General features: G+C 47.2%; 1 protein-coding gene across 2 annotated transcripts in view; it reads right to left on the reverse strand.

Annotated features, from left to right (window-relative positions):
- Positions 1-6,420: 6,420 nt before the first annotated feature.
- Positions 6,421-25,275, reverse strand: part of KCND3 (potassium voltage-gated channel subfamily D member 3) — a 207,164-nt gene continuing 188,309 nt past the window's right edge. For both annotated transcript variants that reach the window (XM_046645152.1, XM_046645153.1), the window contains exons 3-8: positions 17,425-17,587; positions 11,090-11,191; positions 10,645-10,734; positions 8,967-9,023; positions 7,544-7,791; positions 6,421-6,820 (exon numbers count right to left, since the gene is read on the reverse strand). In XM_046645152.1, coding sequence (XP_046501108.1) covers positions 6,619-6,820; positions 7,544-7,791; positions 8,967-9,023; positions 10,645-10,734; positions 11,090-11,191; positions 17,425-17,587 — 862 coding nt within the window. In that variant the 3' untranslated portion in view covers positions 6,421-6,618. The remainder of the gene's footprint in view (positions 6,821-7,543; positions 7,792-8,966; positions 9,024-10,644; positions 10,735-11,089; positions 11,192-17,424; positions 17,588-25,275) is intronic.

Below are 25,275 nucleotides of genomic sequence, written 5' to 3' on the forward strand. Positions count from 1 at the left end.
TTTGGAAAACCTGCTGCTTTGGATAATTCTGACTTAGAATACAAATTATTTTGGTAATTTAATAGTTTCTAAAGTAGCTTAAGTATTGCAGTAATCTTTACCAACCTTTTAAAAACATGTGGCTTAAAGGTAAACTTCAGCCCCTGAATGCTGAAAAGAATTGAACATGAATTCTAGTACTTGCGAATCACCTTGTATGAGACAAAGGAGTAGCTTCAAGGTTTAGGGTTGTTTCCTCCCCCTAAACGTAAATAAACCTATGTTAATCTTAAAAAATAGAATTCTATTTTTGATAGTCTTAGCTGACATTGGAACTCCATCACAAGGTTATTTTCTTGGCAGAATATGTTTATTGTTTTGTGCCTCTGAACAAGCACATATGTCCCAGTTAACATTTAGTGCTTTTTAATGAAAAAGAACATGTATTGCTCAACGCACATCTGGTTTCTGATTACTTGGCTCCAGATTATTTGAGCTATGGATCTGTAGTGACACCTAGTGGGTGACAAGGATATGAGCATCAGTGATTGAAATGAATTTCAGTCAACTTCTAGGGCCTTTGGGTATCATGCACTTGCCTTACTGTTCCATTTCTATCACAGTTTTCATTGATGGGAATCTGGCTGTTGGGAAATGAAAAGGATTCCCAATGTTGCCACATTATGGTGAAATATGAAAATGCCTATTGCTCTCACTACCTCAGTCAGAATTACTAAGGTGAGAGTGGATCTTCAAGATATGTAATCCAATCTCCCCATTTTTAAGATGAGAAAACAAACTGAAGCCAAAAGAAAAGTGGCTGATGTGAAGTGATACCAGTAAGGGATGAAACCTAAACTTGAGCCTCCGTCATCGAATCCCAAGCTTTCTGCCATACCCTACGCAGGTGAATTTAAGTTTGAGTTTTCTTTTTAGTTTGAGACTTCGGTTTAGATGGAGTAGGTATTCAGTGTATTCTCAGCAGAACCATTACTGATACGTTAAGGCAGATTTTCTTTCAATAATAGGAGTTGGGCTTCAAAATAGAGCTGTTGATAAACGCAATCAAATGCTCTCCCCATTAGTGAACATGCGTGACTAGAGCACACGAGCAGGAAGGGCTGTCGTGGATGTCAGAGGAGCTGCTTGCATTGAGGGAGGGTGGTGGTGGGGGGGGAAGATTGCATTAGACCTTTAAGCACCCTTCTGGGATTCTGTGACTTTTTTCTGGCAAGGTAGAAAGCCTCTCTGTTCAAATTACCTTTATTTTCTAGGGTATAGCAGGAGAATTGGTATTAAAATAAAAACTCATAATCCTTTTAGGGTTTGTGGCACATTGTTTAATCCAGATTGGATACATCAGGTACAGCAGTGGCACATGACTCAGTACTGTAAATGATAGACGTTTTAACATATGCACTACAGTTTCAAAAGAAGACGACAGGAAACGCAAGAGTTTTTCTTCCATAGAAAGTTTTCACATGTTTATCTTCCTGCAGTTTTGTACAGTATTTCTTCTTTGCCCTTGTGATGTTGGTAAGCAAAGCCCATTTATTGTACGAAAATAGAAAAGAACACACTTGATGTTTCTCACGATAACGTTAATGGGAGAGGGGTGACCTCTAAGGAAAACATTACATTGGAATGTCTGATTATCAAAAATATACCATCCCTCCCACCTCCCAGGTTTGTAAAATAGTCTATTGGTCCAAGGAGCCCCCCAGGACTTGGGTCAGTGTCCTACACTGGTTAGAGTGACACCATCCAGTGTAGGTAAGTAACCTGCTAAGATAAATGTCATTCCCACACTAGATGAGAAAAACACAGAACGTTCTGAATAGAAAACAAGACTCAAAAGGAACCCCTTTAAAGCTATTTCTTTTTCTTATAGCCACTTTCTCTTAGTTCTAATGACGCGTTTCATGATGCTGTTTAGGCTCCAAGGGTCACGGGTCATAACAATGGTTTTCCTTCATCCAGTCATTTTAAAGCTTTGCAAATGATGAGATTTCATAAGGGAAAATAGAAGTCTTTCGGGTTCCTCTTTGTCATGGTTACCATGTCAATTAGTTTAGAAGGGAAACTAATATTGCCTTAGATTAACAGCATTGGGATCTTTCTGCCTTGTAGTTACCTGGTAATTGAAGTGAGGGAGCCTGGACAACTAGAATTCATTAATAACCTCAAAATCTAGGTTTAGCTCAATTTCAACCACTACCTCTGCAAAGTTAAAAAAAAACGACAAGGAGAAAATCTAGGTACATGTTTCAGTGTACACCACCTATATTCTAACAAGCGACGTGACCCTGAACTGCAGGAATCATAGTTTGAAAACTGGGTAAAGTCCTCAGCATATCCATGAATTGACTTTTTTGTTAACCATGGATCAGTGTTAACTGTCCACTTTAATTTCTGTTAAAATTCTTTGTTTTTCTTAATTTCACTTTTCTACTTGCTGGCCTTATACTCCTGTGTGATAGTAGACTGATGTGTTCAATTGTCATTGAGAATATCTGTCTTTCGAACAGGAGTGTATGCCGTTGGTCCTGAGCTTGACACTAGCCGTGAAATTTGGGGATGAAGGAGAAAGAGTACAGAGTTTGCTTCTGGGCCCGGGATCAGGGTGGCTCTGAATGTTTTGCTTCCTCCCCCTAATCGCCACCCTTGAAATCCAGGTATTAAAAATATAAGCAAGCCTCAGAGTAATGCAGTGTGATGTGGAGGAACAACCCCAGGACAAGCTGGCTGACCCGGACTGCAATCTGAGATCTGCCACTAACCTGCCATGTGAACTGGCATAGGTCACGCAGCTTCTTCTTGCCTCTTTTCCTCTCTGTGAACCAAGGATTTAGTTGCTTCATCTAGGCTCATCAGAGGTTGTAGTGAGAATCGAAAGGACTACAGAAGGTATCCTTTGAAATGTCATCCCAGCCCTCTCTTTATTGAGAAGAGAGAGCTTTTGACTGAAAAAACCTGACCACTTGTTCACCTATTCTTTTTTTATAAGATTGGCACCTGAGCTAACATCTATTGCCAATCTTTTATTTTCCTCTTCTCCCTAAAGCCCCCCAGTACACAGTTGTATATTCTAGTTGTGAATCCCTCTGGTTGTGGCATGCGGGATGCCGCCTCAGCATGGCTTGATGAAGGGTGCCATGTCTGCACCCAGGATCCAAACCGGTGAAACCTTGGGCCGCCGAAGTGAAGCGCATGAACTTAACCACTCAGCCACGGGGCTGGCCCTACTGTTGACCTATTTTTGACAGCATTGATAGTCCATAGCTGGTGCTACCCAGGGAACGGCAATTTCCAATATATGGTTTGTATTAGTACAATCAGGTGGTGTCCAAGGGCTGTGCCCAAGTCGTGCTGGTATTTACATAAGACGGTGTCTCTAGTTATGGCGTGTATTTTTTGATGGGTCTTCTCGGAAGCATCAGTGCTCTGAGAGGCAGTGGGTATAGTGGAAAAAGCGTTCGACTATTACCCAAGAGACTTGTGTTCTGGTCCCAGCTCTGTCATTAAATGACTGCATGACCTTGAGCAAGTCACTTAATTTCTCTGTCTCTCAGCTTTCTACACTGTAAAATGAATTAGATATTCTTGAATCTCTCCTGGTCCTAATATGCTCTTAATAGTATTTTTTCTAAGTTTCTATTCATTTGAATGTAGCCTATTAGTTGCTTTTTTTTTTTAAGCTCCCTAATGCTGAGTGGGATTGAATGAAAGAGGTGGTTTTGGGAATCTTCTGTTATGCTGAAGTGGTTCGTGAACTATGAAAGCTCAAGAGTCATTGTACCAGAAAGCCATTGCCCCCAGAAAACTCTGATATCCTGGTTCTTCAGTTGCTGGCCAGTGAGTTAGACTTATTAAACTGATTCAGCACACTTTGGTCCTTTTGTTAACTTACAAATGCCCTTTAGCAGTGGAATCTGGCTGTGTTCTGTCGTGTAGGTCAGCCATTTTTCTGGGTTGACATCTTCTTTTGGATCAGGAGTGAGCCGGGTCTCTTTTCCCTGGCTAAGTCTACACTGTGGAATGGAGATTAAGAAGATAGTCTAATGGTCTTCTAGGAACTGACATAATGTGGGATTTGGTAATGAAATTGAAGGAATAGAAAACATTCAGTTCCTTAGGGTAAAAAAATGGGAGGTTATTTGAGACATAATTTTTTTAAATTGCTTCATTAATTTTTGTGGAAACCATGAATATGCTCCCTTGGTGCACTGTCAAACGGATCCTGGGCTGGATCAGTCATTATTCTAACCCTGTGGTGACCTGTTCTTAAACACAGGGAGTTTGTATGTGTAGGCAGCCATGTTCTTATTTACTTCTGTATCCCTTACCCCACTCAGTAGTTATGATGTAAACTTAGATACTTAGACATCCCTAACTTTGTTCTGTTACCCACTCTTTCAAAAGAAAAATTCCTTTTTAGTCCTCTGCTTTCCCTGATGAGATGTGTGTATAAAATGAATGGATTTAGTACTTACTCTTAGGTGTGTTTATGTTGTGTGTGTACATATGTATTCCTCTTCCTCTTAGACCATAAGTTCAGAGGGCCAGAACCACCCCATTCTCATGTTAGGGAGAAATCCTTGAGGCCAGATCCAGAGAAAGGACTCAGTCAGTGGTCAACAAGGAAAAGCATAAGGAGATAAAGGTCGAAGACTCCCTCTCTTCTGCCCTCTCCCCACCTTTTGGTTAGGTGCTGCCTTATAACCCTTTGGCTTTCCCCTTCTACAAGGTCACTAGAGCTAGGGTCATAGGGAAGCCCACTGAAGGTGTGTTTTGGTTCCTGGCTAGTGCAACTCGTCTAGATGGCTGTGGTGGGCAGAGAAATTCTTGGCTTAAAATTAAACAGCTAATGATTAAGCTGTAGAATGGACAAGGAGCTCCTGAGGAACTCTTGTATCTCAGAGCCCAGGCTAGTGAGATTGCAATAGGGGAGTTGGGGATTGGGGAGGGCAGGAAGGGGCTTGTCACTAACCCTGAGGCCCACCTTCTCTGCTACAAGCCATCAAAATGGATAGGAAGATTCCAGAAATGCTGTTCCTGGCCCCCACCAGCGTGCAAGCCACTTGAACAGAAATAATGTCCCGGTTCTCCAGAAATAATATTCACTCCCTCACTTGCATGAAGGTGATCAGGCTTCTCCCGTTTCAGTTATCTTCAGGGACATCAGGCTTGAAGACTTCAGGCCTCAAGGCATCTTTCAGACCAGGTAAGAATCATCTAGAATCTCTTACTTGCTTTCACACTTTGGAGCATCCTTCATGAGGCACACAGGCTTAACCTGCAGCCTCCATGTGGGAGTTGCCTCGGGTGGGAGATAAGTCAGTAGCTTGGTTCCCATACCACTGCCCCCTCTGCAGGAAACTGCTCATGGGGCCTCTTGGCAGAGCTCTGGATGAGCTTTATGGTGGGTCCTGAAAGACGGGCACATAGCAAGGTGCCACGGGGGCCAACTGCTGCTGTGAGCCCTAGGTTCTTCTGGTCTTGCTTCACTGGCACCCACCAGAGTTGACTGTGCTTCTCAGGTGTTGGCTCTTTCCTTTTCAAGATCCCAGTGTGATCAGTCCAGTCATTCCCTCTCTCCCCCAGAAATGGAAACTGCAAACACCAGTGGTTCCAACCACAAGGGAAGCACTTTCTTCTATAAAGTAGACTTCCCTCATCCCTCAACTCTCCTGTTTTCCCTTCATTGTTTGCTCTTACACAGTTGCGTTCACACAATACAGCTCCCAGGCACAAGTCTGCGGTGCCTGGCAGTGGAGAAGCCTTTACTAACATCTCTCAGGATCGCGGGGGTCCATGTAGAGACAGATGGCTGGACACAGAGAAATACAGCCAGGGAGTGAAGCTAAGAAGTACAGAGACACAGAAGACAGGGACAGACACAGGGGAAGTGTAGCTGTGTGGTCACTTGGCAGCTCTGCAGGTCAGCTGGGCAGTGGGGGCCCTGGCTCAGTTGACCTGACCCACCTGGGGGAATGGAGAGAGAACTCAGCTATAACTGACTTCTTAGCCTAAAAGCTTTTGCTATAAAAGGAGAAGAAAAAAAAAAAAAACCTCACAAAATGCATTGTTTTGGTTGAAAGGTATTGGGTCCATGGAGAAAAACATTTCACAAAAATCCATTGGTGTTTTTGTTTTCCACCTTTTCCCATGAATAAATATTATCCATTAAGAGCCTTGAAAAAGGTGCTTAATTACACAGTGTTATATTTTCTTCCTGTTTTGCATGTGACAACTCGGCCTCTGTGCTGCTCTTGGTCTTGGATCTTCCTCACTGGGTCTCCAGAAACAACGTTATTTGGTCTGAGGCTCCCCCCTCCAGGCCCTGTCCTGGCACGCAGCCTATACCCCCGCCATCCCATCCCCTACCCCACCCACCCTCCCTTCCTCTGGCCCCAGTGAGATGCAGTGTCACAGGGCTGTGTCCACGCCAGCAGCAGTGAGCCTCAGGTGCCCCTTCGCTGCCTCTTTTTCCTTCCAGGCACAAGTTTCAGTGCTAGGGGTGCAACGGGGCAGGCAGAAAGAGTGGGGAAGGGGGGAGGGAGTGGTCCCAGTGGCCACCCACCAACATGCCAGCCCCCTTCGCTCCCACTCCCCGCACTGGCCCTCCATCCAGTGGTTTTACAAGGCGGAGACCTTGACGACATTGCTGGCTACAGAGGGAATGTTCGTGTTGGGCCCGGGGCTGGCAGGGGGTGGCCGACTTTCCCCCTCTGGGGTCAGCGCTGGGGGAGTGGGGATGCTGATGATGGCTGTGGTGATCTGGGATGTTTTGCAGTTTGGTCTCAGTCCGTCGTCTGCTTTCAAATTAAGGCTGGATCGACTGGGATAAAAAAAGAGTGAGTTGATGATGGTTCCTCTTGCTCGTGTCCCAAAGCTTCCCTAGCCTCCTACAGCTCTCGCTCACAGCAACTAGGAGGAGCTTTCAGTGTCCTCCTGGCTCTGCTTTTGGTAATCAGCCTACAATGATCTATTCTAGTTGTTATTCCTCAACTACCAACAACTGCAAAGTCATGGATGTTGGGCTTTGCCATTCAGAGTATACATTGTTCCCTCCAGTGGATTTTTACCTATCATTTATGGCATCTGACTTTTGCTTTCTCTGAATTCCTTGCAACTCACTGGAGGTAGTGAGAAGTGGCCTAAATATAAGCAGAGAAAGGAGGAAAAAGTCAGTCTAGGATTCAAAATCAGCCTTGGGTAAGCCATGTGTCACACAATTGTGAAAATTATTTCCTCGAGAAAATGGTTCATTTATTCTTTGCACCAGGGTGGGTCATTTTTGGATTTTTAAAAATTTTTTTCTGGTATCTAACCCCACATTGTGCCTAAACTTGCTGTGGTATCCTCCTAAGCATTTGAAGGGCCTTTGGGTCAACTTTCAAGGATGAGAGGGAAGGTGGAGGGAGGAAGGAGGAGGCTCACGCATTAGATAAGGGAGAGGGAGAGCAAGAGGACCCTCCAGCTTCTCCTAATGCTGAGATTGTTTTGTTCTGTGAATGAACGACTCAAGCCTTTGGGAGTGATGGGGATGGAAGCCACTCACCTAGTAGTGAGGGAGGGCTGCTCGCTGCCCTGGATGTGGATCGTGCTGAGCTCTTGCATGCTGCGCAGGCGAGTGGCCGGCAGGTTGGAATTGGGCAGGTGTGTGGTCTTCTTATTACGACGGGAGCAGCAGGTGGTAGTGAGGCCCGGGTGGCTGGACAGTGAGGGGCTCCTTGTGGACGGGTAGTTCTGCATTGAACTCTCCATGCAGTTCTGCTCAAACATCTGCTCATCTATAAATTCATGGTTCTGTGGGAAGCGGAAGGAGAGGAAGTAGGAAAAGGAGATAGGAAGGAGGGGATGAGCCCCCATACTCTGTATGGCTGCCTGTCTCTGTCCTGGGCCTTGAGAGAAGGGCTCCCAGCTGCCTGGAGCACAAATAAGCATTCAGGAGGGGTGATGTCCCACAGGTATCAAATGAAGAAACAAAGAGATTCCTATTGGCAGCCCTGGCCATCAGATTGAAGGGTGGGCACTGCGGTTGTTAAATCATGACGTGACGTACACTCTACAGCTTTGAGCTTAAGGGACACAGAGGACATGGAGGAATTCAGTGGCATCAGCAGAACTAGAAGCAAAGACTTGACTTTGCAGGCTTTGCACAGGACCTCCTGGGGGTGGCAGATAAGGAGTCACTGAATACGAGTTGTGGGTATGCTAAGTTGTCTTGTCTGGATTTAATGAGTGAGATCCTTATGAATCTTGGGTAAGCGTGAGACTTTTGAAGGCACTGGATTATTCTTGGAATTGGGAGAACTTTGCTCTTGAAGGCCAATGGGGTCAAACTGTTGGGGTTATGATTTCTTTTAACTATTGTTTTTTTCATCTGATTATGAGATATGGATTATTAATATACCTGGAGGCACAGGATTCCCTAAGTCAAGTGTAAGCATGGGAAGGGAATGCTAATAGCCTCCTGACTGGAGGCCATCAGGATGGGGTGGAGCTGAACCCAGGATAACTAAAAAATGTCTGTTTGGCTAAGGTGACTGAATTTATGGCATTAATGTTCTGGCCAAGGCTGCCAGAGTGTGGCGAAAGTCTGAAGAGAAGTAGCATGAGAACAGAGTTCAGAGAGAGACTAACCCTGACAGCCAATACCAGGAGTCCCCAAGGAACTGGGGAGGTGGCACAGACCGATGTGGTACTGGACACTCACAGGATACCCACATTGGTGCCATGTTTCACCACCCCCTCCAAGCCCCTGGGGAGATCAAAAGAGGGAATCAGAAAGGCAGTTGGGTAGTTCAGCATAAAAAACTGTAAGCCTGAGCTGGTACTGGGTGTGGCAGCAGGGTTAGGATAAGCCCCAGAAGAATTGACAGCACATGCAGAGAACCAGACCAGGGGGTAAAAAGAGGAGAATCCACAGACTCAGAAGAATCAGAGAGAAAAACATCAATTGAATTTTTAAAAAGTTATACCTTGATGGTGGAGGTTCGTACAGATAACAGGGGATCATCCACAAGATAGGACAACCCCTACAGGACAACATGCCAACAGAAGATAAAAACACCATTGATTGTACATTCCAGCATTCCCAAGCTCAGTTTTGACATTCAGTCTCTCAATCCCAGCATTCCACCCTTTCAGTCCAACATTCCATCCCTCGTTCCCAGCATTCTCCCCGCTTTGTCCCAACGTTCTACCCCTTGGCTCCAACACGACCCTGCTCAAACCCAACATTCATTCCCTTCATCCCAACATTCTGCCTCTTTTATCCCAACCTTCCACCCCTTGAGTCCAACATTCCTCCCCTGAAATCCAGCATTCCATCTCTTTAATACCAATATCCCACCCCCACAATCCAACATTCTTTCCCTCAAATTCAGCATTCCACCCTTTCAATGCCAGCATTCCATCCCTCAATTCCAAAATCTCATTTCATCAGTGCCAACATTCCAGCCCTTCGAACCCAAATATTTTCACCCATATCCTTTCAATTTATACATTCCACCCAGCACATGCAACTTGGAAAGGGCAGTGGGGTCTGGGCCTATCCCTTTGGCAAGCTCTGAGTCTCTGAGAGAAATTCTAGATAGGTACATACAGTTCTTGACACTAAGAAATATTTGATAAATCCTGGAAACTAGAGTTTTCAGAGTACCTTCCCATTTTGGAAGTCCTCATTGGTTCAACTGCCGTCCACAGTGTTCACATTTGGCTCATATTAAGAGTCATCTAACACCTATTCCCCCTGCATTAGGGAGACCAGGATATGGAACATTCAGAATTAGAAAGCTCCTTCCTTGGTGTGTTGAGCTCTGACTATTGGCTCTTTGGGGAGGGAGGTTCTAGAAAGGGACAGGAAAGGGTTTCACTTTGGCTGTCCACCCTGACTTCTCCTCCCTCCCTACTGTTGCTAGCACTTGTTGCCAAGGGTCCAGGGTTGGCCCTACTGCCCTTCTTTTCAGTCTGTTGATGAGGCACAAGCATCATTCCACATTCCAGCTATGGTACCCTAGACAATGACTCTATTTTAACAATAAGCCTTTCAGAATCTGAACTCCCTGAGAATTGCAGGGTGACTAAGTGGGGGTGGTACTGATAAAATCCCTGGCTAGAGAAGTATATGCACTGCCTCCTTCATTCACTGTCTCCTGTTCCAAGGGGAACATAGGGAGCAAAGAGGCCCACAGATTGCATCAACCTAGATCCAGGGATGGGACAAGAATTAATACCCTTCTCTACTGTGCTATAGCAATGTAGCGTAATTTCAGCCCTAGTTTTGAAGAGTGATGCCCATCATAACTGAGAAACCGAAAGGCAGAGCCCTTAGCCCTCTCTAACCAAGAAATGGGCCGTGGGGACTGGTGCAGGGGTGCACAGGAAGGCTGGGGGTAATGGCCTACTCTATGCAGCTGCGGGACAGAGCTGGCCTCGCGACCCTGGTGACATTGCCCCACTGCTTGAGGCCTTCCTCCTGGGGCTGGAGGAGACCTCATCACTACTTTTTGGATCTGAAGGGGACAGACTTTGTCTTCTGAAACTTGGGTCCAAGGTGAGGATACGAGTACAGAGGTCTCGCTCTGTGAGTTCTGACCCTCCAAAAGGGTCAGGGGTCAGGGAAGAGAAAGGAAGTGGCAATGGGCTGCGACTCACAGTGGTTTTTTCCAGGCAGTGCAGCAGGTGATGGTGCTGACTCTCGATGAGTGAGGTGGACTTGCCCATATGCTCCTCTTCCGGGGTGCCCTAGGAGGAAACGAAGAGAGAATGAATATAAAGCTGGTGGCTCTTCCTCTCTCCATCATCTTCATTTCTCTACAGAAGTTAGGAGGGCACCAGAAAAAGCTAGATGAACCAAATTTATAGAACATGCCAGCCTTTGGCCTGGGGGCCCTTGGTCTAAAGCTGGTTTAGGGGTAGTGGTGATAATCCCACTTAGGGGGAGGTTTGTGGAGAGGGGCGGCTACCTGGGGAAAGTTGGAAACATGTCCTTTTCAGGGTTCAAATTGGGGCTTTGGGGTGGGAGTCCGGTACCCTCAGGAAGAGAAAACAAGCCCACCTTCCCCTGCATCTCCCCCAGCCCGGGTCCTCTGGGACCTACCATCAGCTCCAGGGCCTCGTTGAGGAGTCCATTGCGCTTGCTGTGCAGGTAGGCATTGGAGCTGCCTGTTTTGGCCACACGGATCCTGGCAAGACGGGCCTTCTGTGATCGGCAGAGATAATAAAAGAGTGAGGGGGACTGAGAGACAAAAGGACTGCAAGCCTGGCCATGCCCGTGACAGTGGGCTGTCCCGGTGAGGCTGCGTTCCCAGGTGATGGCTGATGAAGGGGAGGGAGGAAGCTCCTTCTTCCCAGCCTCGTGGGCCCGGGACTGGGTCTGAGACGCTGTGTGCCGGCTTTGTGCAGCCTGGGCACGGTCAGAGTTCCTAGGGCTTCCCACGCATCTCTGCAGCCTGGGCGTGATCCTGGCAGGAGAAATACCACTCGTCAGAGGCCTCCCTCCTTCCACAAGCTTCATGACCTCTGCCTCCTCAGTATCTACTGGAGTGTTTCTCCTCTCTAACTGGACTGCAGGCTCTCCAAAGGAGCACATGCTACAGCTCTCCTGATGCTCCCCTAGGGACCAGTGAGTTCCCTGCATGCGGCAGGGGTCCAAATCCCAGTTAATTATGAGAAAAGCAAGGAGTGTGCACATGTGCCCCTCAACACTTCTTAACTCCTTCCCCTCTTTCTATTTTTCCTCAGCACTTACTACTAAGGGAGTGTATGTGTTATAGATTTATCTGCTACTGTCTCTCTCCCCTACCAGAATGTAAACTCCTTGAGGGCAGGAGTTTTTGTTTTGTTCACTCATGTATCCTCAGTGCCTGGTAATTTTTAAATTAATGAATGAATTTATAATTGCATGCCTGTCTTTGGGAGTGGATTCATGTGTGGATGCATCACTGTGTTTTGTCATGCATGTCTATGGGAACGAGTGTAGGTGCAGGTGCATGTGACAAGTTGGCGCGATGTGTGTGTGTAAGAGAGGGGAGGATGGAACACATTTCCATACACCACTTTGGCTTAACTAGGACAACTGAAAATCTCCCCAGCTCCAACCTGGGGAGCCTTCAGCAGACTTCCTGCAGGAGGGCTGCATGATATCTCAATGCAAGCTCAGCTCTCCTGCTTGCAGAGGCAGCGGGAGAGGCTGGGCACACTGCACATGCTGGCTGCTCTTCTCCTTCCTGATAACCATAATCAGTGTCACCACAACAGCAGCACAACCACAGAGGGAGGCCTAGGAGGAAAGAGTCTTCGGGAGATAGGGAGAAGAGATGAGTAGAGGGTTCCTGCTGGTTTAAAAAAACACAGCTTGAGGTTTGGGCTCTTGTCGATCTAGCCTCAGCTCCAGACCCTTGCTACTGGAAGCAGAAGAGCCCACACGACTCACAGATCCATCCTGGGGGAGAGGGCTCCTCCTGTCTCTGGGAAAGTCCACCTGCAACTTCGTCATGGACTCTGAGCAGAAGAGTCCTTGGAAAATTGTGGAAATTTCCATTTCTTATCACCCTTTCCCCAACACAGGGAAGTGTCTCCTGCAGGTGTCCTGCTGGGCTGGTTCATCTGCTAAAAGGAGGCCAGGGACTCAGATTCAGGCTGTCCACAGAAGCACAAGGACGTACTATATCTCTTGTTTCCTGGGAAGTTCCCCTGTGGCCAGCGTGTCCTTGTAGGGACAATTCTGCTCCCTTCCCTGGCTTCTAAATATGAGGAAGAGGTCAGGACTTGAGCCTGGAAGATCTGCCTGTAAATCTGAGGAAGAACGCTCCTCTAGACGGAGAGCATGAAAAGGGGAACGTGGGAGAGAAAGGATCCTGAGTCAGCCATATCATTTCCCTACTCTCTGAGCAACGAACATTCATTCAAGCTCCAGGACAATTCTCCTCCCTGGGACTCCTGCTCCAGCCCTCCCCTCAGCTGGATGTCTACATTCAAGCTAGTTCCTCATCATCTGAGGATGTGGCTGTTATTGTTTTGGATGAGTACTGGATGTTGAGAGCTGCATATGGAAACCCAATTGTGTCAAGCTCATTATAGCCTTCTGTAATTTGATTGTACCACTTACAGCCAGACCTTTCTCGTGTCTGGGGTCTGTCTTCATTACTTTCTGGAGATGAAAGATTCTCCTGTTCTCCTTTGTGGCACTTCTTTTAATCTTATCTTACCCTGGGCTCTATTAAAGCAACAGATTGTCATATCAAATGCACTATATCATTTAATCATTTCCCACACAGGATAAAGAGGTTTGCAATATATTTACGGAACCATAACCAGCATATGAAATTTGGTGAGGATTTTTGGCTTGACTTTGAGCTCCTGAAGGCCAGAGTCTGTGGCTCATGCATATTTTTATGTTCAGCACCTTGCACAGAGCTTTGCACTGAGCAGGTGCTCAGGCAAGTCTCATGATGGCCCAGGAAGGAAGATGAACCTATGCAGTTGGTCAGAAATCCATGTTAATAAAGGCAGTTAATGGGCTCAATCCTTGTATGGACTGGTCAGCCGTGACACTCTTCTATGGCCATCCATACAACATCAGAGTTAAGAGAGAATGTAGAGGGGCTAGCCCCATGGCTTAGTAGTTAATTCTGGTGTGCTCTGCTTTGGCAGCCTGGGTTCACGGGTTCGGATCCTGGGTGTGGACCTACACCACTTGTCAGCTATGCTGTGGTGAAGACTCACATATCAAGTCAAGAAAGATTGGCACAGATGTTAGCTGAGGGCTAATCTTCCTCAAGCAAAAAAAGAGGAAGACTGAATGTAGAGATCATCTAGGCTATTTCAAAGACAAGAAAATGAAGGATGTGAGGGGAAGCGACTTATCCAGGGCAAGGCAGTGGACTAGCAAGACTTCAGCTCAGGTCTTCCAACCTTCAGGCCAAGGGCTGTTTCCACAGCACCCCTCTTCTCCTTCCCTGAATTTCAACTCCTGTCAGGTAAGTTTCTAAACTTGATGAGCAAAGCCCAGGAAGTTGCACTTGCAACGGGTGTGCAGATTCCAGGGTTGGAGAAGAGGTCTGGAAGGAGGAGGCTGCCACCCGGGGTCCAGTTCCAGGTGGAGTCTCTGCTCAAGAAATCTGTTGGTTCACGAGAAGCCTTTCATGACTAAGCACTTCCTGGCTGTCTGGCTAGCAGGTGCCTTTGGGCCACGAGTACGGACATCTCTTGCCCTGGGAGAGGCAGAAGGAAAGAGAGGGAGAAATGGAAAAGCCAAAAGGAAACATGGGCAATTGCACTCTTAGGCATTTTCCCAGAGAAATTAAAACTTACGTTCACACAAAAACCTGTACATGAATGTTCACAGTAGCTGTATTTATAGTAACCCCAAACTGGAATCATCCCAGATGTCCCTCAACAGACGAACGGTTAAACAAACTGTGATACATCCATATGATGGGATACTGCTCAGCAAGAAAAAGGAGCGCACCATTGATACACACAACTTGGATGAATCTCCAGGAATCCCAAGGAATGAAAACAGCCAGTCTCCGGAGGTTACCTACTGGATGAGTCCATTTATATAACATTTTTGTAATAAAAACATTTTATAAATGGAGGACAGATAAACAGGTAGTGGGTTAAGGACTGGGTGGAGGAAGGGTGGGAGGGTGTGGTTATAAAAGGGCACCATGAGGGATCCTTGTGGTGTTGGAACTGTCTGGTACCTTGACTGAGGTGATGGATGCAGGAACCTGCATAGGTGATGAAACTGTATAAAATTCACACACACACCAGTAGAAATAAAACTGAGGAAGTCTGGGTGGGGTTGGAGGATTGTATCAATGTTCATACTCTGGTTGTGATAATCTCATAACTACTTGTGAATCTACAGTGATCTCAACAAAAATTTCCATTAAAAAAGGCCCCCACGCCAGACGTTCCTCTCTCTCTGTCCGCTGCTAGACCTCCTTACTCCATCTCCAATTCACCCGGCTCAGAGAACACAGTCTCTGAAGCAAACAGTCATGGAGTCATTTTAGTAATAACCCTAAGCGAACCAGTCATGATGGGAAAGGATGCTGAGCTTTTGAGCCTTTCCTTACACCTGAAGCACGGGGGCTGGCGCTCACCTTCATGGCTGTGTAGCTCCTGAGTCTGGGGTGTGGGCTGAGAACTATTAGCTTCCCTGACCTCCTTCCTGTCTTGTTCTCCACTAATCCCTGGACCTGCCTTCCTTGCCTCGCGGTGACAGACTCAGTGCTGGAAGCCGGCAGTATTCTTGGTATTGTACCCTTTTTTTCTTCCCCCTCTCACAGGAAGCCCAAGGTGAAAGAGAAAGGGGCCTAGCAACCTTGAGGAGAGACAGTAACCAGGCGAGGTGCAAACACTGTAAATAATTACCTTGATTTCAAAGGGAGAGTGAAGAGGGGAGGGAGGAGGGTGAGGCAGGAGGCGGAAGGGAAGGAGTCTCATCTTTAGCGGCTGGAGGGAGGAATACACCAAAGCCGATTCCTTCTGGATTTTTAATTACACAGGATGAGCTCTGTAAAGTCCCATGGGGAAATGGTCACTTCTACTTTTTGCAGGGGCAAACGACTGTGGACGAGATGCTCTAAGAGGTAGGTAAGGGTGTGGGCACGGAGAGGAAGGTAGTGCAGGAGCTGCCTACACAGCTCAGCGGGGCTGCTGTGGGCACAGCCGCAGGCTAGCGTGTGAGCTGAGGGCTCCTCTGAACCTCACTTGCTGGCCAAGAACCTGTGTCAGTCCTAGGCCGTGGGGGTGGGGTTGCTCTAGGACCCCTGGCCCTTCAGAACCTCAGGCTCCTTGATTTGGGAAGGAGATCCCAGTTTCTCCCTGCTCCTTTCTTTAAGACTGTATGATGAATTTAGATATTGTTCACATTTGCCAGCTGACCTGAAGAGGGAAAGAGATAAGACTTCTATTTCTGGGATGGCTAGCAGAGGACAGGGGCTGGGGAAACCCCGACCTTGGATGAAGAGGTAGAAAGTGGGTGCTGTGGGGGATAGAGAGGACAGCACAGAGCCAGAAGATCAATCTAAGGCAAACTGGCCAGACCCAGGTCAAGACAAGTCAAAATATATTCCAGCACAAGTAGAGGGAGACAGAAGGGTGAGGAGGGGGTGACCCCAGGGTACACAAGGGGGATGTGCTGGAAGTGGGAACCAACTGGATTTATGATATAATTATATAATGTATATTATGTTGTTATGATATGTAAATTACCACACATTTCTGAGCTGACTCTCATGAACTCTGTGACTTTGTTTCAATCGGCATACACAAATCTGTTCTGAAGTTCTGAATTCCTCTGATATGCCAAAGAAGCCCTGCTACTTGGAGGTTGTCCTTGCAAGTGGAAAGCCAGGACAGGGGTCATGTGGTGAGGAAGTACCCAGCTACAGCACAGGGCAGGACACACAGGAGGTGCGCAGAAATGTTTGTGGAATGAATGAATGAAAGAAAGAAGAAAATAAGGACACCAAATCTCAGACCTCCACAAGTCACTCTTTCAATGAGGTCCCCCTGTCCACTGTACCCCATGGAGGTTGAGATGATGCTGAAGGGGCACCATGTTTCAGCCTAGATCAGAAGAGAGATGAGAAACTTTCCCCTCAGTCCTCTTCTTTCCTGATGGGAATCTGGTAAAAGTCACCTCCCAAGAACCGTCACTAGCCAGACCCCCTAAAAAGGCAGGTAGACGACAGCTGGCTGAGTGGGTGAGTTTTCTGCATGGAAGGCGGAGGGCCAATCAGGAAAGGAGGCCCCTGTCCAGGCACCAAAGCCTCAGATACTTTTCCTCATTCTGTGGGCTGCGGGACCCCTGCCCTGCCTTCTTCCGCAGAGTCCGCAGGGCATCGTGAGAACGTTTCTCAGGCCCAAGGGTCTTCTCCTGACCATCAACTGCAGTTCTGTGCTGCACTCACCCTGACGTGACTAAGGCCTGTTGTGCCGTTTGTCCCTCAACTCAATGGCCTCAGAATGTTCTCCTTTCAGAGTATTCATTTTTCTTTCCAGCAAATTTATTTTCGTCACTATGTTTTGCATAGATTATTATAGGGTATTGAGAAGCGATTCTGTTCCCCGTAAGCTCTTGGCTGTGAGAGGGAGGAGACCAGGGCACTGCCTAGAGTTGGTGGCCGAGGTCTTGGAGGGGGAGCCAGCGCCCAAAGAAATTACAGAGAATAGCCAAAAGGGAGATAATCAGCTTACGGATAATTGAGGGTTTGTTGCATTTTGCAGCTGACTGGGGCTGGAGTGCAGGACACGGCTGTGTAGGAAGGGACATGAGCTGCTTTACCTTCCACAGCCAGAGGCTGTCTGTGCAGTGGTTCTCCGGGGACTCCAGGCCTGGCGACGTGACTGTGAGAGCCGCACAAGGTGAAGGGCCAGGCCCCTCTCTCATGCCCACCCCCTGGGTCTGTGGCTTACCTTCTGTGCCCTGCGTTTATCAGCTCTCTGATTCTGGTGGTAAATCCGGCTAAAGTTGGAAACGATCACAGGCACTGGCAGGGCAATGACCAGGACGCCACTCAGGGAGCAGATGGAGCCGAAGATCTTCCCTGCAATTGTCTTGGGCACCATGTCTCCATAGCTGAGACAGAGAGACAGAGAGATGGGTGTAAGGAAGGGGCCACTTGGGAAACAAGGCAGCCTTCCCTGCCAATCATTCACCTATGCATGCATGCATCCATGCATTCAATGATTAAGTTTAGAGTGCCTACTATGTGTCAGGTATGTGATAGGACCTGGGAGTGAACAAAACAGACAAGATGTTTATGTTCATGGAGCCAACTTTCTACAAGGGGAAGACCGTAAACGAGTAAAATGAATCCATAACAACATTGCGACTTGTGGTTCTTTCTATGAAGAGAGTAGACAGGTGCCAGGTGGGTGGAGTGTGCTCAGGAAGGGTCTCTCTGAGGAAATAACATTTAAGCTGAGATCTGAAGGTAAAGGATCCAGCCATGCAACACACTTGGGGAAGAGTGTGCCAGGCAGAGGGAACAGAAATACGGAGGTCCTGAGGTAGGAAGGAGCTCAGCCTGTTCTAAAGGGCCAGCGGGGCTGGAGCACAGTGAGGGATGGGGAGGTTGAGGCAGCAGGCAGGGGCCAGAGTGTGCAGTGTCTAGTGGCCACGACAAGGAGTATGGATTTCCTCCCAAGTGCAATGAGGAGCTGTGGACGAGCTTTAAGCAGAAGAGCAACACGATCTCATTTATGACGATAAAAATAATAAATAGTAAACCCACCTTCTATCCATGTGGAGGTTCACAATTTACAAAGCACGCTGACACATTTCCCCCACATAAGCCCCATGAACCCCATGAGCTTTCTATCCTTATCCCCATGGGACAGACGCAGGAACCGAGGCTCAGAGACCTGAAGTGGACCGCCCACGTTTGGGTGCGCCTGGATCAAAACCCACTCCTCTTGCTTTTCTCTCTTTTCTGCTAACTGCACTGTCTTAGAGGGAGACCACGAACTCTGAAACTCAGTCCCCTTAGCTGTGAAGCCATTTGGGGATGGTGGTGGCAGCTCTCAGAGCTTGGAGAAACTCTCTTAAGTACTTCACACCCCGGCATTGGCCCCCTGGGGCCCGATTGGCCTGGCTCCCGCTCCACCCCAGGTAGGCAGGCCGGAGCCTCTCTCCTCCAATCAATAAGACACTCTCCACAGCGGTTAAGTGTTTAGCCTCTTCTTTATTGAGATCACTTAAAGGCCTTATTAAGCAAAGATCTGTGATGACTCCTTTGGCCAAAGCCAGAAATACCACCTCCCCTGCCTCTGTGCCCTCTGGGTGTAGGATGAGCAGGAATTGTTGCTGCTGAAATAGTGAGGCTCAAAGTCACTTTTCCTGAGGGAACCCAGGTGTCCCAGGGCTCCAGAGAGGATGGGGACAGGGATGGGAGGAGCTGTTTCAGAAGTATGAGGTCCTCACCTCCTAAACATCTTTGTGGAGGGTAGGCCAATGGCTGATCCGCATTTGCTGAGTGAATGAATGATCTCATTCAGGCCTCTCAACATGCGATGAAGGGGACTCTGTTTTGAGAACTGTCTTCCTTCTCCTCAGTGTCCGAGCCCTTTGTCCTGGCTCAAGCTGTCTCAGTCATGCCACTGACATTAAGGCCTGTAATGTCTCCTTCTGGAATTTTGCTGCTGGCTTGCCTTCTCAGCCATGATGCTCAGGAGTGGCCTCCAGTGAAATGGTTGGGACCTTGGCTTCTGGAGTTAGATGACCTGGGTTCAAGACCCACCAAGCTCCACCACAAAATAACTGCATGACCTTGTGGGAATGTTACTTTGGGCCTGGTTTCCTTGTGTATAAAGTGAAGATAATAAGAGCAACCTGTATCATAATCCTATTGTGACATATATAGCCCTTTAAACAATAAATACTACTACGTTTACCTAGCCATTCTGGAAACCAGGGTATCTGTGGCTGGGAAGCTCTAAAAACACAGCTGATTGTCCCAAGTTCAAATAATCCCAATGATGAAGAAAAGGGCACTAACCCTAGAGGTGAATCACATAGCTGGGATTTTCCGATGATGTGACTGAAATGCGGACATTAGGCACATGACCATAGATGAAAATGAGGCATGGCAAGAGTATGTCAGAACAGTGTCAGGAAGGCTGCATTACAAAGTGACAGAGGCTGGTGAAAAATACTAAGGACAACAGAAAGTTTGCTTTATCCACTGGAAGAAAGCACGAGGAGGAAAGTCATGCCTACTGCTGGGGCAGATGGTCTGCTGGTAACAGATGTCAGAGAGAAAGCAGAACAACTCAACTCCCGTGTGCTCTCTGCTTTCTCCGCTGGGAACACGCTTTATCTTGGAAAGGCTCGCACAAATGCGGCTAAGAAGGATTTGGAGCTTGAGGCGGGTAGAGAGGGGGAAGGCAGGCAAGTGCCCAGCTGTCTTCCATGGATTCACATCACAGGCCCACGTGGATCCCCACCCCCCAGGAGACAGAAGGGATGTGCAGATGGGGTTGTAGAACCACTGCCCACGAGGGTCGAGAAATCAAATACCAAGAGACTAGTGAGGGAAAACTGTCGTATTGATATTTTTGAAGAAGGGGAAAGGAGGTCTGAGAAAGCACAGACCAACAGGCTTGGCATCCATCAATTCTGCCATCAAATCGCTGGCAGCATTCGAGAGCAGATTATTAAGTAGACAGCTTGAGAACATTTGGAAAATAAGCTGTATTGGTTCACTGAGCACACATCTTGCCAAATTAACCTTATTTCTTGTTTTGAGAGGGTTAACTGGCTAGTGGATGAGGAGACCTACTGCATCATGATTTTAGCAAGACGGGTTCTTGGCCCAGTTCTTTCTACCCTTCACGAGCTGGAGGAATGTGGTGTGGGTAGCAGGTGGGCAGCAGTAGGGGTTGAACCACCATCTCTAGTCCTCTGGCGCTTCTTAAAGATTATCAGCAGTGGTCCTATGCCAGCAAAAAGTTCATGGTGTTCATGTTCGAAGGGTCTCCTTTAGTGAAAGTGTAAATAAGTATATGAAATAAAGAACGGATCTAAAGTTAGGTCTCCAGTGGTGTGTTCTAGAATTTTTCAACAACTTATATAAAGCCAGAGGGAGGCAGCATGGCCTAATGATTGAGAGAAGAGATTGGGGTCAGATCTGGGGTTAAACCCTAGACCCACATTATTACTTACTAACTAGTTAAGTGACCTTAGGAAAGTTATTTAACCTGACCCTCTACCAGCATAAAATGGGTCTCATATACCTAACTTACAGGGTTGTTGTGATAATTAATGAGATAATTCAGAAGAAGCACTTAATGTGTGTCTGGGTAACTATAAATTCTCTATAAATACTCAGTGTGATGGGCACCTATTGCTCTGTCACTTAACACCCTAGCCCATCTAGGAACTGTGCTCCTCTTTCCGCCTCATGACATAAACTCCGTCCAGAGGAGCTGGTTCTCAGAGGAGCTGCCATATTCTAACAAACCTCTCCCTGTGCCCCTGCCCTCACCACAGTTAGTAAGTTCAGAACAGGGCACCTGACTCCAGCTAGGTCAATGAGTTCCTTTCCTGGATTCATTTTTTAATAGCTTTATTGAGATATAATTTATATACGATAAAATTCATCCATTTAAATTATACGATTCAATGGTTTCTAGTTTATTTACAGAGTTATGCTACCATCACCACAGTCTAATTTTAGAACATTTTCACCATCCCCAAAAGAAACCTCACACCACACCATTCCACACCCCACTCCTCAGCCCTAGGCAACCACTATTCTACTTTCTATCTCTATAGATTTCCTTATTTTGGATGTTTCATATGAATGGAATCATACAATATGTGGCCTTCTGTGTCTGACTTCTTTCACTTAGCATAATGTGCTAAGGTTCATCCATGTTGTAGCATGTGCCACTACTCCATTCCTTTTTATGGCTGAGTAATATTCCATTGTATGGATATACCACATTTTGTTCACTCATTCATCAGCTGTAGACATTTGGGTCATTTTCACTTGTTGGTTATTATGAATAAATTCTGATATAAAAATTTGCATACAAGTTTTTGTGTGGACGTATGTTTTTGTTTCTCTACAAGTCATATGGTAACTCTAAGTTTAACAATTTGAGAAACTGTCAAACTATTTTCTAAAGTGGTTGTCCCATTTTACAATCCCACCAGAAATAAATGGGAGTTTCAATTTCTCCATATCTTCACCAACATTTGTCACTATCTTTTTGGTGTTTTTATTTGTGAAGAAGATGGTTGCTGAGCTAACATCTGTGCTAATCTTCCTCTACTTTTTGTATACAGGACGCTGCCACAGCATGGCTTGATGAGCAGTAGGCTTGCACCCAGGATCCAAACCCATGAACCCCAGGCTGCCAAAGTGGAGCACACAAACTTAACCACTATGCCACCAGGCGTTTCTTTTGATTCTAGCTCTCCTAGTGGGTGTGAAGTGGTATCTCTGTGGTTTTGATTTGCATTTCCCAGTTGGCAAATAATGTTGAGCCACTTTTCCCCTTCTCTGGATTTTTACCCTTGAGCCCAGAGCAATCTCTTTCAAAGATGTCAAAACTGCAACGAGCAAAGCTCCCGAGCTGCTGGCAGTCATGCTTGCTGCCACGGGAAAAAGCCAGATTGTAGCTGGAGAGCGAGAGGGCTGATACAGAGGAGATGGGAGACGGAAAGGGAGTCTGACGGAGTTCGAGTTCCTGTCCTAATTATTCCTGAGGACCAGTTACTTTCGCCTTTCCTGTGGCTTAGTTGTTCCATCCTTCCTTTGACTCTGCATACCGACAATTATTGTTCTTGTTTAACCTTCTTTCATTTAGATCCCAAGATACTGGGGATGATGATGGTGATGATAACGCCACTGCTGATTATTTTTAAGCAAGTTCTTCACATTTCTAAATGACAGAGCTACTGTGAAATGAGGTCTTTAGGAGTCAAAAGGATTTTTAACAGGTTGTAATCATGGGTGAAGCCAACCTGATTAACTTTAACAAATATAAATCACAGCACCGGTATTTTGATTCAAATAATCAATGACTTGTATAGCTAACGGGAGAGACCAGCTTAAAAGCCATCCATGTTAAAAATCACTGGGAGGATTTAACTTCAACATCAGCCACCAGTGTAATGTGGCTGCTAAAAACTTAATGCCACGTTAGGCTAGATAGATGGGAATACAGTGTCCAGAAAAAGGGAGGGGCTGGTCATACTCTGCTCCTAGAAGCAGACCACTTCTAGGCTGCTGTGTGGAGTTTTGAGCACCATCTATTCTACAGGACAGTGAGTAACTGGATCACATCCACAGAAGGGAGCTTGGGATGGTGAATTGTCTGGAAATCCTTCATATGGGAAACAATCAAAGGGTTGGGAATGTTTAGCCTCAAGAAGAGGGCATGGGGAATGGAAGGATGGAGGGAACAATGTACCAGAGCCTGTGCTAGGAGCTTTATTTGTGTTAGTGGGTCTCTCAATAACCCTGTCAGGTAGGGTTAACCCTCCTTAGGGATGAGGAGCTGAAGCCCAGAGAGAACAGGGACTTGTTCAAGGTCCTCAAGCAGTAAGAGGCAGAGCTGTCAGGGTTAAAGCCCGGGTCGGTCTGTTTCCATCGCCCTGCTCTGTCCTTCACATCTTGCTCCTCTGAGGGAGTGGGTGGGGTCGGGAGAGAATGGTGGTGGGAGACGGCTCTGAGGAGTCAGCTGGAGCTCACCCCCTTCTGTCTGTCCCCGCTGCCTCGGTGGCAGCAGTACAGCACAGCAGTGAAAAGCGTGACTCTGAGTGTCAGGCCACTGGGGGCAAATCCCGGCTCTGCTGCTCGTTAGCTGGGTGTCTTTGGGCACGTTACTCTTGTCCTCAGTTTCCTGCGATTGATAAAAGAATAGTATCTACTTCACAGGGTTGTTGTGAGGGATTCACTGTTTGCAAAAGTGCTCAATTCTGGCATACAGTAAGAACTTGTAAGAGTTTATTAAATAAATCCTGGGCCCAGACCATCATTGTTTCTAGACTGGACTCCTGCAAAAGCCTCTTAACCAGACATCCCACTTCCACTTTTGTTTCCCTTTAATTCACTAAGAAGCTTACCACGTATCCTGAAAACGCAAATCCAAGCCTGTCATTCCCCTGCTCGAAGCACTTCAACAAATGTTGGTCGAATGAACATGTGAGTTAATAAGTAAAACCGTGCTTGCAATGCTGTTGCCGAGACTACATGCCTGTTACACAGTGAACACCCATTAAACAGCAGCTAATTATGACCGTAATGACCAGGATGGGCAGTGGCCTGTATCCCACAGCCCCTCCTGGGGCCCACCTGGACAGGAGCACCGAGGGGCAGGAGCTGATGGTGATCCTCTAAGTCCTAAGGGTGTCAATGGCTTATTTCCTCTGTGGAATTTTGAAGAAAGAGAGGGATGAGGAAAGAAAAAGCAGAAAATGTCTTGGCCTAGAAAATAAAAAGCCATAGCCTTATTTCCATTTTGTCTTCCTCTTCTCATGCAAATAAGGGCTCCCCTCCCCCACCCCCTCTTGGCTCTGTGGGTAGGGGAAAGTAAGGGACAAGAGAGTCCCTCTTGGAGGTGACATCTTACATATAGGTGAGCTATGGTGCTCACCCCAGACTTAGAACTCACACCCAGACCTGCCCTGGGGCCACGTGGAGGCAGCTGTCTGCTGCTGCCCAGGTGGGGCTCAGGGATGCTGTGCTGCTCTGCCTGCTTCTCTCTCCCAGCACATCCTCGGTAATCCGCAGTGATGTCTGGGCTGTGGCAAGAGCATGGAAGCTTACCCTCCTAATATGGAAGGCTAATTAATTTGTATTAGGGCTCAGGAATAATTAAACTTTTTATCTGAACTTAAGCTGCACAAACCACCCGCCTTGTACAATTAATTGCTGCCTTCATTTCCTCCTCCAGGTGCCAAGAGATAAGTGCAAGCCAGGCTCCTCCGTCTGGCTCTGCCTGCCTCTCAGGCAGGGGCGAGGCTGCCCGTTGGTGGGGAGTCCATTCTTTCTCAGAGGCCAGGGCACTGTCCATTCAGGGCCCAGCTGCTGGGAGCTCGGTCAAGGACAGCTGACCTTGAGGAGTTTCTACAAGGAGGAAGTTTCAGCCTCATGGCCACAGCCACTCCTGCACCCGCCTTTTCCACTGGGAGGCCCCCTGAACTTAGCTTCTGCCTCTGCTCCTGGAGCCCTGGGGACAGGGATGCAGCTGGGGGATGGACACTGTCCTGGTGGGTGGGGCAGGGTGAGGAAAGGAGTTCTCAGAGCAGGCTGGGTACCACTGTGAGTTCCAGGGACTCAGACCCCTGTGGCTGCCTCCTTGTCCAGGGGCAAAGGACGACAGTAGACCACCCTGGAGGACACTAAAACACCAGCCCAGCTGATGAGTTCATCCCTTGACAAAAATCTGGTCAGCTTCTTTTCACATGCAAATCCCCTCCCATGGAGGAGCGCTGCTGTACTTTTTTTTTTCTTTTTTGAGCTCTTATAGCATGTCAGATACTGTGAATACATGATCTCATTTGCTCCTCCCAGCAATCCTACGAAATAGATGCAATTATTCTCATTTTATAGAAGAGGGAACCGAGGCACAGAGTGGTTAAGCAATATGCCTGAGGTCACTTGGTTAGCCAGATGCAGAACTGGGACATGGACCAGGTCTTTCAGATTCCAAAGTCCCTACACACAACTGCTAGTTACTACAGCCCAAAGCTATGGTCCCTGAGGAGCCAACATAGTGGCCAGCAGCTCTGTTAGAGAGCAAGGGAGGGAA

The sequence above is a fragment of the Equus quagga genome, chromosome 18, assembly GCF_021613505.1.
Source record: "Equus quagga isolate Etosha38 chromosome 18, UCLA_HA_Equagga_1.0, whole genome shotgun sequence".
Classification (NCBI taxonomy): Eukaryota; Metazoa; Chordata; class Mammalia; order Perissodactyla; family Equidae; genus Equus; species Equus quagga.